The sequence below is a fragment of the Durio zibethinus genome, chromosome 11, assembly GCF_047325235.1.
Source record: "Durio zibethinus cultivar Kanyao isolate XHJ-2024 chromosome 11, ASM4732523v1, whole genome shotgun sequence".
NCBI lineage: Eukaryota > Viridiplantae > Streptophyta > Magnoliopsida > Malvales > Malvaceae > Durio > Durio zibethinus.
The window spans coordinates 4,353,385-4,366,460 of record NC_143172.1 but is presented as its reverse complement, the minus strand read 5'-3'; the positions used below and the strand labels follow the sequence as shown (position 1 = coordinate 4,366,460).

Genomic DNA, 13,076 nt, shown 5'->3' with positions numbered 1-13,076 from the left:
ATCAATCAATTGAATTAAATTTAAATTGATTAAATTTTTAATATAATCTTGAAATATATATTAACTATTGAACTCAATTATAAGAAGAGATTAGTTTATAAATTTAAAAAAATTTATATTTTTTTTAATAATTGATTTTAATAGTTCTAATAAATGAAAAGATAAATAAAATTAAAAATGATTTAATTTCATCTTTTAAATATAATAAAATTAATAATTAAAAAATATATTAAAATTTTTTAATTTTACATTATGTAAGTAGATTTTTTTATTTAAATTATTATTATTTTTTTGTTTTAGCTTTTAAGTGGAATGATTGAGTGATTCAAAAGTAAAAATGAAAATAAAATTATTTTACCTACAAGAGAAAGTTTTCTTTTATTAGTCTATTAATATTTATAAGTATTGTTAGAATGAGACTAGTTGTTAAAATAAATAAATAAAATGAAGCTTATCAGGTGGCATATCCAAAATAGTAATTTCACTAGCAACTCTCTATATAGTCACTCCATGTCCCTTCCTGGTTCTCTCTGTCTTTCTATCTCTGTTAAATATAAATAGAAAACCAAACCAAACTGTCAACAAACAGAAAGCAAAAAAGCAAAGCTCATCTCTCACTTTTTTTTTTTTCAACAAAAGAAAAAATGGGTTTCCCAGTAGGCTACTCCGAGCTTCTCCTTCCAAAACTTCTTCTCCACGCACTTTCTCTCCTCTTTTACCTTCGCAAATTCATTTCCACCCTTTTTCTCTATCTGGGTCTCCCCGATTTCCTCGAACCGGACATTCCCTGGCGTGAAACGGCCGATACCGAAGCTTCCACCTCCACCTCCGCCTCCTCTTCTCCCACTCGCCACCGCATCCCAGTCTCAGCTCTCCTTATTCGGGAACTCCTACCCGTCGTCAAGTTCTCCGACCTTGTCGACCCGCCTGACAGCTGCGCCGTTTGTTTGTACGACTTTGAAGGGGAGGATGAGATCAGGCGGTTGACGAATTGTCGGCATATATTCCATCGGAGCTGTTTGGACCGTTGGATGGGATATGATCAGCAAACATGTCCACTTTGTAGAACGAGTTTTGTTCCTGATGATATGCAAGACACATTTAATGAGAGGCTTTGGGCTGCTTCTGGAATCCCTGAATTCTTTGGTGACTATTCTCAAATTACTGCTTTGTAGCTATAGCTGTCAAATTTGAAGGAAAAAGAAAAATGAAAAAAAGATGGCTTTTTAATTATAAAATTGTTTTCTTTTTTTAAGAGGGTCGGTGTGTATATATACATGAAAGATCCAAAAAAATTACCACAATAAAGAAAAAAAATGAAAATTGAGCTATTAAATCCAGAGATTTTTAATTTTTGGGTGAATGGTTTTTTATATTTGTTGCTCTTTTTTTATGATTTTGTTTTTTGGATTTGTGGTGTTTTGTTATTATTTTTTTGAGTTTGATGATAAGTGTGGCTTTTGAATGTGATAATGGTAGTCAAACCTATGGTATTGGTGTTTGGTGTGTGAAATAATATCTGTGGTTAGGTTTTGCGAAAGTTTTTTTTTTTAATTTAATCTTATGGAGGAATGAGAGTGACGGGATTAATTGTTGGTTGGGGATTGGACAAAATCTTGGTCTTTGAAGAAATAAATGGGGGTTTTGTTTTCACTCTCAAGTGGGGTAATGCTAGATCTACCAGTTGTTGTCGATGCATCATGTATCCAATTAAGCAAATAAATATCATATTGAAAGAAAAGAAAATGAAAAGAAAAGAAAATGAAAAGGATATACAACTAAAAACACTTTGATTAAATCCATTTTTTTTCTCTTTTTATGTATTTGGGAAACAAAAAATAACTCACCTTAAAAATTTGTGTTTTGAAAGTTAAAAACTTTCATTTCACTTCCCCATACTAAAAGCCAAGTATGGGAAATTCTATTTTTGCCATTTTGGCCTATGTTGGTAAAATTTGATGGGTGGATGGTAGGTTCTTACGCTTTTCTTTGGAATATCTTTATCCAGCAGTAAAATTTATCATAGTCATCATGTATAAACTTTACTAGCAAAATCTTTTCCTATACCATTTTCTATGTCAAAATTTATAGTATTGGGATGAATTTTTTTTTAAATACATTTAATATCATGTTTGCAATCCAAATCACAAATTTTTATTTTTTATTTGAGGTTATCAAACTTTGATTGTTAAATTAAAAGTTTAATACAATAGAGTTTGGAACACACAATTATGTGATAATTTTACAGAATCAGTAAAAAATTGATGAAAAGAGTACTGTTTTGGAATTATGTGATTAAGAAATATGGCCAACCTTGCTTTACAAATGAACTACCCAATTTTACATTCTAAGTCATACTAATAAACTAATAATACTGATAAAAAAATTATAATGAAAATGAAAAATATTTATTATATTCAGTTTTCAAAACTCGCTTTCAGCTTCTGCTTTTTTCATCTTCTAACTATAATCATTAATTTATTTAGTCAAAAAAAAAAACAAGGGAAGAAGAGAAGGTAGAGGAAGCGTGTGGGATTTTTAAGACCGCTAAATATTAGGAGTGAACAGCTATTATTATTATTATTCATTCTATTTTGAAGGGGATGTAAGAGATGCTTTAGACAGTACCAAGTGACAAACACTGAGATGAAGACTGCTTGTGTTTAATTTTAAAAAAGGCTGCAATTGATCCCACACGGTTAAGGTTTAATTATAAATTATGTTATACAAATAAACTATAGCCCACAATCCTTTTATTTTGGATGAGTCTCATCATTTTTAATTCTAATTTTATTTTAGGGATAATAATTTATATATTTGTATTATAGATATCTTGTATTAAATATATAAATAATATAAAAATTATTATATTATAATTCCTGTTAATACAAAAATATAAATTATATATATTTTATTTTTATCAAAATCATATAAAATTTTTATAAAAACTTAAATTATTATTTTTTTATTTTTTTATATCATGTTTAAAATTATTAAATCTATTCTAATTCTAATTATATGACTTCATTAAGATGCTAACTAATTAATTAAGCAAAAGGTCTCCTATTCGATTAAAGAAGATATGATAATTATTAAATCAAACTTAGCTATCTATCACAAAAAAGAAGCTTCCAATCTCCATTTTAATGTAAAAACCTTAAATCTATATAACGGGGTTCCACCTAATGCATTTTTGTTTTGGTTAGGAGCGATATTTTTTTGCTTCCTTTCATGTTTGTTACAAAAAAAATATGTTATGTTTTTAACAATTTCAAGATTCTGGAAGTAGTGCTGGACAACACTAGTAGCCGCTGGTGACAGAAGGCCTGACGCGAGGTAGTCAAGACTTCAACGGCAGGTGTAAATGTAATTCTTAGCTATAAGAGAAGATAAGAAACACTTCACTGGTTACATCAGACTGAATTAGGTTGGTTGTGACAAAACAAAGCCCATCATCACCTGTGAAAGGGCGGTCGGTGTATGGATAGGTAGGTTGAATTTAGGTTGCTGAATTTTTTGAAAAAGTCCCAATGGAATCCCCATATTCTGTGTGTTTAAATTTGATCACAAATCATCATTGTTCTGTTCCTTTTTTACAAAAACTCCTTTTTTTCAGATTGATGTAATATTACGTGTGTATAGCTTTAATTTACTGCCACATGGTCCTCCTACATTCTTTTCTTCCTTGCCACTTTCTTCAAGCTCTGTTATCTCGATGCCATAAGCTTGCCTAAATCAAACATAGAATGAAACCAAATAGTAGAGTTAGCCGGGGAATAAACTCCATCTCCTCAGCTATTGATATCTAGTTATGTATTTATTTTCACACTCACGAAGTACTGGGGAAAATTCTTTTTTTTCTTTTTTTTTTCAAAAGCAATTGATTCAAACTCCATTTGGATTGAAATGAAATTGATTATAATGAAATTAAAAATAATAATAAAATTAATTATAATTATAATTGAAAAAAATTTATTATAATTAAGATTAAAAAAATTTTTTAACAAAAAATTTATGATGAATAAATTTTACTAAACTTAACGTTTAAATTTAATTAATAATGTGATGAATTCAATCACACTGCACCCCGGAGGTGTTGTGAAATCCGCACTCAATCAACAACATTTACTGGATAAGCAGATATGGGCCAATTTAATTTAATAGATGTGACGATGACTGTTCATTTTCAAAAGAGAAAATACCCGGAAATCAGATCATCAGAAGCTTTGACAACAATGGTTTATGTACCATTAGAAGATAAAATTTACAAATTTACATAAACTCCAAAGTTAATTAAGTAAAAGACAATTATTGAGGGCAGACAAGATAATAGTATCCAACTTTAAACCTTTTAACTGTTTAAATCAGCAATGCTAAAAGCAAATCACACAAAATATATCGCAACAGCATGCAAGTCATATTTTATAATAAATACCAAGCTCTATCCATGTCTCAGTAACCCAGACTCTGGTGCTAGCAACCAACAAGCAACTCAGAGAAAGATCACTTAGAATAACCAGATGGTGGGTACCCCGGTGGTGGGTAAGCAGCTGGAGGATACTGAGCAGGAGGATATGCGGCTGGCGGATAACCTTGCGCTGGATAGACAGGTGCCTGAGGTGGATAAGGCTGTCCATATGCTGCTGGTGGATAGCCAGCGGCAGGAGGAATTGGTTGATCAATGCGAGACATATGCTGAACAGGGGGTACGGCCATTGGTTGTGGACCAAACATGCCATCCCGTTTGTCCATTTCAACCTTATGTTGCGTCTGTAACCACAGAAAATGTAAGGGATGGTTCAAAATAAGGATAACAAAATTTCCCATTTATACGTATTAGAAGCAGTTCATACCTGCATACATGCACAGACCCTGCAAAAGGTAAAATAAAATAGAACTGTCAGTATAGTATCTTATGCAAAAATTAGATAAGAGATAGATGGTGAACAGAATCATTTACGTGCAATAAACCATATCAGCCAAACAATTCAGTAACTGTGACGCCTCTTGAATCTCATCACTTCCAACAATCATTGCAACTATGGAAAATATGCAGGCAAGTTGTTGTAGGCAGAACATGAAACCCTGTATATCAAGTGGCGATAAGTTTATCAAAGGCCAAGAAGTGCAGATATAATTAAAGATACATAGATGTAGAAAGAGATAAATTACAATGATGCAATTGTCACATTTTGTTGTTTGAATGTTGAATTCGTCTTGCAACAGAAATCGGGTAGAGGCCACTGAGTTTCCAAAGCAGAGGAAAACCTGGAAAACGCATGATAAAGAAATTAATGACAAAATAGAAATGGAAGCTCATCACAACTGCAGCACCAAGCTACAAAAATATTCAGAAAAAGAACCAACCACACAATAAGTTACATGCATTTTACCACAATATGGAGAAATCAGCATGAAATAGGTTATTTAGTCAATTTAAATACTACACTTTCCAAAGAAAACCATGCCCCTTCTTCCTTCTCCTCACTACACACCATGCTTTTGGCCTAAAGACATCATAGAAAGATTTTTGTCACAGCTAGATTTTTCATCACTTCTTTGGAATTGAATACGGTTATTTTTAAAGACCAAAATTCCCATTACTCCTGATAGGAAAATAACTTGTATATACAGCAAAATCTGTACATCTCGAATATTCCTATAGTTCTTGGTAACGCAACCCAGTATCTCACCCCATAGACATTCTGGAGTTAAAAAGCAAGCCAGAATACTTATAAACTAAGGCACAAGTACAAAAAATAATACGAAGCATATAGACAAACTTCCTACCTCAGTGCAAAGGCAGAACTGCGGGCATTTACTTTCTCCACACTTACCACTACATGGCATATAACCAGCACAACATGTATACCTGCCAAAAACAAGAGGCTATGTTTAAACCAAGATGTTACATCATTGACTTGTGCTCAAAGAGGAATCAAATGCATCAATTACCTTGACATGTCGTTATAAAGCGCTCGTTTTCGGAGCATGTAGGATGCACATGGCCCACTATAACAAGAAAAAGAAAAATAAACAATGTCTGGGTGAACGAATCTACGATTAGATGGTTTTAAACTAAGAAAACAACAAGAAAAGTGAGGGAAGTAGAAAATTCATCAGCTTATGCACAAACACAGCACATCATTTCCTAGTAAAGAGCTAAAAGAGGAAAAAGGCAATAAGTTAGTATTTTGCAAGGTGAAATTATATATTCAATTATACATAAGAAAAGTCAAAATACTAGAATAAAAAATTAGGCATTCTTGGAAAGACATTTTGTCATCCAATTTAGAGCAGAAACATGAAATCAGATAGAGTGAACGCTAGGGTCACTCCAGTCACCGGCGTCTCGATCTTCAAACCCTAAATCATTATTAATAAGAACCCTAATTGCAGCTAATTAAAAAAAAAAAAACTAAAAAACACACAATTCACGAGACAAAGTTACGAGCAGATCTACAACACACGAAAAAATTTAGTAAAAAAAGAACAGATCCAGAATTACTTACCACCAAAAAGCAAAGCAGCAATCTGAAAAAAAAAAAAACCAAACAGGAAAGTAAAGAAACGATCAATCAAACTAAAACAAAAAAAAAAGGAGAGAGAAAGCCAGAAAAATGAAAACAGGGGAAGAGAAGATTACAAGGAGGGTCGCGTTGAATGGTGCCCATGAGATCGGTGTGCCAGAGATTTCGATAGCTCTGGCGGACCTGCATCTTGTCCATGTATTCTTGCGACGGCATGCCTCAAAAGATCTCGAACAAAAAACCTTTTTTTCACAGAGAGAAACAGAGAAAGGAGAGATGGAAGGAGTGAAAAAAGTTGACGGAATTGGGAAGTCGAATGGGCCTATGGGATTGCTGTGTTTTTAGGCTTTTAAAAAAACGCAAGTCATCTAGAGGAAAGGCTTTTACTATTAAAACCAGAAAAAAAAAAAAAATGGAAAACAAACTCCAATCTAGAAGGGAGAGGTAGACGGAGAAGGCCAAGGAATGGAAAAAGTAACGCAAATTGCGTTGATTTTGACTTCGATGACAACATTAACTCCCGCCGCGTGAATCAGATAATTATGGTAATTTTGTATGTAATTTTAATTTATTTACTATTTTCATACTTCCAAAAAGTATCAGTGTGTATTTTTTCCAATAATAAAGAAAAAAAATTAGAGTATTTGATTTATCTTAATAGAAATAAAGGTCTTTGCGGGCCGATTCGGGCTAAGCCCGATTTTTGTAGGATTTAAAAGGTTCAAATTTTTTAAAAGAATATTAAAATATTAAAATATAATATTTTTAAATTAAAATTAAATTTTAATAATATTTTTATTAATAATTCAATATTTGAAATCAAATTAGACCGGACTTAAATTTGAATATCCATTTTTAATACTGGATTCAGATTTACAAAGACTTATAAATAATAATATTGATTTTCAATTTTTTTAATATTAAAAACATCATGCATATTTTAAAAAATAAAAAAAATAAGAATATAAATATTCATGAATAGAAAAATAGTTTAAAAACATCTAAAAGGAGTAATTAGTGAAGTAATTCATAATTATTTTAACTAATAATAACTATTATTAGAATAAAAAATTAAAAATAAATAAGATGGGGTCTCCACCAAACACAAATTTAAATGGTCTAAGGAACCCTGCATGCAATTTAAGCATTGCTGCATTCCAACCCACGGGCCACGACCTTGTCCGCACGCCGAGGAACTGAAGACAACGTGAAAGAGACATGATGTGATCGTCCGAGGATTTAATTTGAACATCGTTTGCAAGTTTTACTCCCTCGAAAAAGGACCCAAACTATTTAAATGGCCGAAGTCCTTTTCTTCACAAACGAACTTTGAAATGAAAAATTGAATCCCCTTCTTTCACTTCTTTTCGTTATTAGTTATTACTGTCCGACCCTTTAGATAAAATTAGTCGGATTTTGTTACTTATTACTCTTTCCTGGTGCTTGTTGCAGTCCAAATCTAACCTCCTCCTGTCAAGCTGGCGATGGTCGGAACCAAATTTAGCCTCATGGCACCAAGACGACGATGCGACTTGGTTCACTTTACGTTTAGCTTCATTGTATGTTAGTAGCAATCATTAATTAGATTAACGCCCATATTTAAGTTTCTCTTAGCAATTTTACCTAATTAGTCAAATTGAATAAGTTGATATTCTCAATTAATCAAATCAATCCTACGTTTTAAAAATTTTATGAAGATTATATCCGATACATATTTATGTATTTAATAATTTATAATGTGTAAAATATAAAAATTGTTGTATTAAAATTTATATTAATATATCAAATATAAAATATTTTTTTAAATTTTTATCAAATCAAATTATGCTATTGATTCTTATATTTTGATTAAAATACAAATTTAATCCTTCTACAATTATTTTAATATTGATAGTACCTTTATTTTTTTAGATTTAAAATTTTGAACTAATTGTATCCATGTTTATTTTTCTCAATTAAATCTGTTGACGTGGATCTTGACTTTCTGATATGATGTTGACCTTGCTTACGTGGTCAAGCTCATCATCAAATTGTAAGAAAAACTAATTACATGGAATTTTTTTTCCACATAGGCCAAGAACTCATTGGTTGCATAGCTCATAATAACCAACCCAACCCTCAATAGCTTTCCCAACAGTTTTAGAATCAAATTAAGTAATCAACAATTTCGCTTTCAGAATGTGAGAAATGATTTAAATGTATATCACATTTTTCTATCATTTTTAAGCAGTCAAAAAAATCCAAACACAGAGATTTACCAAAAAAGTTTTTGGTTGGTAATGAAGGACAAGAAACCCAGAAATAAACATCAGCACAAAATTTCCTTTACCTTCATAAAACCCAGAGGTAAACCTATAGCTTTACCAAACTAACTTCATCTTGAGTAACATTGGAAGCTCATATTTCTTCATCTTCACAAAATTTTCTTTTGAATAAAAATGCTTAACAAATAAAATTTTTTTTTTATTAAACCAACATCATCTCTCTCTTTACTCCAAAATAATAAAAAAAAATCAGAAAAATCAATAAGAAAACAAGGATAAGAAACCCAAAAAAAGAAAAAAACTAGCTTCGGAGTAATCAATAAGAAAACTAAGATAAAAAAATATATATCCGCTCATTTTTACTTATTTATGTAAGCATAATTTTAAAATTCAAGAATCATATATGAATATTAGAATATTAAATTTCATTATATTATATATATATATTTGAACTGTCATAAATATTAAACAAAAGCAGCATCAATTATTTATGCAACCATTAAATTATACTAATTTAATAAAATACATAAAATTCATACATAAATTATTATAATTAATTATTTAAACTCTCATACATATTTTTTATTAAGATTAAATTTATTAATTTATTTTATTAAATATTAAAATCATCAATTAATAATAATCTACTTTGTCGAAAAAGTTCAACAATTCGCCACCAAAATCCAAAATTTAGAGTTGTCGCCTCCTTTCCAAGCCTTGTTCTTTAAGCTCTAGATTTATTTACGCCAACCCAATTTAAACACGAAATTACGACCATGTTCATTGAACCCAACTTTCCTTCCTCCGTGCGCCCTATTGATTTTGATTCTTCTGCTGACGAAATTACCACTGGGTATTTTCTTTCTCTTTAATTAAGGTTTTCATGTTGTTTTAGTTGCTTTTGGCAACAATTTTTAACGCAATTCGGCTTCTTCTATCGTCAAATTTTCTATTGTATTTAAATGGAGTGCTATCCAAAACAAAAGGAACAAAAAATTCTTTGTAATTGATAAAGAAAGGAGACTAGACAAGTGGAATTGGGGATTAAAGAAGTAAAAAATAAGGGTTTGGCTTAGATGAAAAATATGGCGTGATGAGTTTTCAACAAATAAGGATTTGATTTAAAAAAAAAAAAAAAGGAATCAAAGGGAAAAAAACTGGTTCTTTTGATATTTGAGCAAATATTTTTTCAAATGAAAAATTTTTTTTTTTCACTTTTCGATCGCATAGGGTTCCAAGGAATGAAAGTATGAAAGGAAAATGCCATGGTCTTTAGTTTTCCTTTTTTTTTTTATTGGTAAATCACGCACCTTTTTGCCACGTGGATAAAAGAAATTCCCACCATCAGTTGTCAAAACAATCTAATGATCAGGTTCGGTCACGGAAGCAAGTTTAACGCTACATAATAAGTTAATAGTCACGTCAACAGATTTAAGGGAAAAAAAATACGGTTAATAATTGGATTGAAAATTTAAATTTCTAAAATAGAGACACTGTCAATATTAAAATATTTGTAAAGAAATTAAATTCACATTTTGATAAAAAATACAAAGATTAATAATATAATTTAATATTTTATTAAATTCATATATAATTTTATTAATTTTAAATCATATTATTTTTATATTATGTTATTCTATCATTAAAATTATAAGGTATTTTATTCTTTTAAAAATTACAAAAAGCTTAGGATGGTGCCACAAATTTAGGATCAAAGTGTTTTGGCCAAAATGATTACCGCAACAAATGTTAAATCCCATTACTTTAGGGGCATGGTTGCAAACTAAAGCTCAAATGATGTGTCTTAGGCTCATAGATGGTGAAATTAACTGAGATAAAATTAAAAAAAAAAATAATTACTATAACAGTTATTGAAAAAAAAATACTATAATTCTGATTAAAAAATAAAATTTTATTAAAAAATTTATACTAAATAAATTTTATTAAAATCAATATTTAAATTTAATTAAAAGTACAATAAATATAATAGCGCCCCATCAAAGATTTGATTGAATTCAAACGCATACTAAGTCTACCTGAGCACAAGCAAAGGAGAAACTCGTCTATATAATGTTGGGGGCGAGACCCTTTGTCTTGTTCTTCCATGTAATGTCAAATCCTTTAATAAACCAACTCAGGGCCCGAGCGTGTCACTTTGTGCTTTCTGGCCGTTTCAAGGCCGAATAGAAAAATCAACCCAAATTTTCTCTTTGTTTTTTTTTTTTTTGGGTGTTAGAATTGTTTATTTCCTTTTGAGTTCAATTTCAATCAAGAGTTGGTCAGTTTGGTTTCAAATGTCTTATAATCTTTCTGTTTCTGATGACTCTTCGTACAACCGTTATGCTGAAATGGTTTCTTCTGATACTGATTATCAGATATGGTTTGATCATCCTTTCTCTCCTCTCAACGATTTATCTTCCGATTATAATCTTCAAGCTTTGTTGAACAGCAATCAAAACCAACAAAACCCAGTTGATCAACCCACTTGTCCAGACCAATTGGTTTCCTCTGGTTTGCTTCCTTTTTCTCCTCCAACAGACCAGCTTGAAAATCTCAGCCTTTATCAAACTACCCAGTTTTCGTCTCTGTCATTTGGTCCAAATTTAGAAAATGGGTATGAAAATTTCAACAGCTTGAATTGTTTGGAAGTTAAAAATGAAGAATGTCAAGTGGATTTTGACTCTGCTTATAGTGATGTTGAGAATGCAGCTAAGTACTTGCAAAGGAGCTTTAGCAGCAATTCCTTTGAAGGAAAGCCTAACTTTTCATTCCAACCTCCTTTTGATTCTCTCATGGAATCACAGAAATTTCAAGGCCAAGCCTTTAACATGCCTGAGAACAACATTTTTGCCGGACAAATGAGGAAGGTATGCAGCACTGGAGATTTAGAGGTTTGTTTCATCTCTTTATTACCTCAACTACCCTGTTTTTTACTCTTTATTATTATTATTTTTTTTTTTTGGAATTTTATATGTAATGGAATGTTGTTTTGTTCCTTGGCTTTTAGAATATGAGAAACGTTCATACAAACCAAAGGTCAATTCCAACCCCTTCGGCTATAGAAAACTCGTTCATGGAGGAAACACCCTTTAAAGTAGGACGTTACAACCCAGAAGAAAGACAGGAGAGGATTTCGAGGTATAGAGCCAAGCGCAATCAAAGGAATTTCAGCAAAACAATTAAGGTTTCTTAAATTTGTCTTTTGCTTAATCAAATTTCCATTTTAGTAATTGTACATTTGTTTCTTTTTTGGTACATCTCATTTACTACATTTGTTTGATTGTGTTCTAACTTGTAAATATGGTTTGGTTTTTTATGCTTGTTGATGCAAAGTATGCATGCCGTAAAACACTAGCAGACAACCGTCCTCGTATTCGTGGCAGATTCGCGCGCAACGATGAAAACGTTGAGATTCCCAAAGTTGCATGTTCAACCAGAGATGAAGACGAAGATGATTTATGGGTACTTTATCAGTTCAATGTAGTATAATAATCGTTTCAGAGTCGATATCATTAATCAAATTATAACTGATTTAACATGTTATTTGGATTATATTATATTTTGATAGAATTGCATATAGAAAACATTTCTCATTTTAACACGTTCTTTTTGCAGGCGTTGCATGAGGTGGAGAATGAAACAATGGCAAGAGGAAATTTTATGAACAATACTTTCAGCCAACATCAGTTTCAATACCACCATGGCTGCTTCTGATACTTGGGGAAGGCTTCTAATGATGAGCATTTCTCAGTTTAGCCTTTAGTATCATAGTAAAATAGCTATATATGCCTTTTAGAGCAAGAAATAACTGTAATTCTAAAGAGTTAGAATAAACAGCTCAAATTTTTGAAGTTTCTTTCATCAAATTGTAAGAAGTTTCCTTTTAAAAAAATATATATATCACCAATTCTTGTACATAATAAGGTGATCAATTACAAAAATTACGACTCTTAATTACCTTGACCACGAATCTTTGACCTTATGGTAAGTTCCATTCATGATCATGGCTTTATCACAACATTTATTTTAATGCAGTTATGCTTTTATTTAGGAAATGCACATACTTTAAGATTAAACAATGAACTTTATGCCATTATTTTGGTCTCACCAATAATAATAATAACAAACAGAAAACTGATTCAAGGTAGTAATAAAACACACAGCAGTACCATGCCTGCTGGCTGCTGCAATCATGTTGAGCTTGGAATCTTTTACATAATATGAAAGCATTTTCAACCCATGACTTGATTCAGTTGGTCTTATGATATTTAGTAGGCTGAAA

The 13,076-nt window shown here is 31.0% G+C and overlaps 2 protein-coding genes and 1 pseudogene across 3 annotated transcripts; 2 read left to right on the top strand and 1 right to left on the bottom strand.

Annotated features, from left to right (window-relative positions):
- Positions 1 to 522: 522 nt before the first annotated feature.
- On the top strand, positions 523 to 1,340 carry LOC111290755 (brassinosteroid-responsive RING protein 1 pseudogene; annotated as a pseudogene). Its single transcript, XR_016346226.1, has one exon. The product of XR_016346226.1 is annotated as a brassinosteroid-responsive RING protein 1 pseudogene (transcript).
- Positions 1,341 to 4,225: 2,885 nt separating this feature from the next.
- On the bottom strand, positions 4,226 to 7,018 carry LOC111290876 (uncharacterized). The gene is made up of 8 exons (XM_022882377.2): positions 6,647 to 7,018; positions 6,513 to 6,534; positions 5,956 to 6,012; positions 5,791 to 5,872; positions 5,173 to 5,268; positions 4,961 to 5,085; positions 4,854 to 4,872; positions 4,226 to 4,770 (listed from the first exon to the last, which is right to left on the bottom strand). The coding sequence occupies exons 1-8, from the start codon at positions 6,744 to 6,746 to the stop codon at positions 4,504 to 4,506; spliced, it is 768 nt and encodes a 255-aa protein (XP_022738112.2). The 5' UTR covers positions 6,747 to 7,018; the 3' UTR covers positions 4,226 to 4,503.
- Positions 7,019 to 10,773: 3,755 nt separating this feature from the next.
- On the top strand, positions 10,774 to 12,687 carry LOC111290088 (uncharacterized). Its single transcript, XM_022881481.2, has 4 exons — positions 10,774 to 11,685; positions 11,802 to 11,978; positions 12,128 to 12,256; positions 12,410 to 12,687. Exons 1-4 carry the CDS (start codon positions 11,089 to 11,091, stop codon positions 12,506 to 12,508), a joined length of 1,002 nt encoding a protein of 333 aa, XP_022737216.1. The 5' UTR covers positions 10,774 to 11,088; the 3' UTR covers positions 12,509 to 12,687.
- The last annotated feature ends 389 nt before the right edge of the window (positions 12,688 to 13,076 follow it).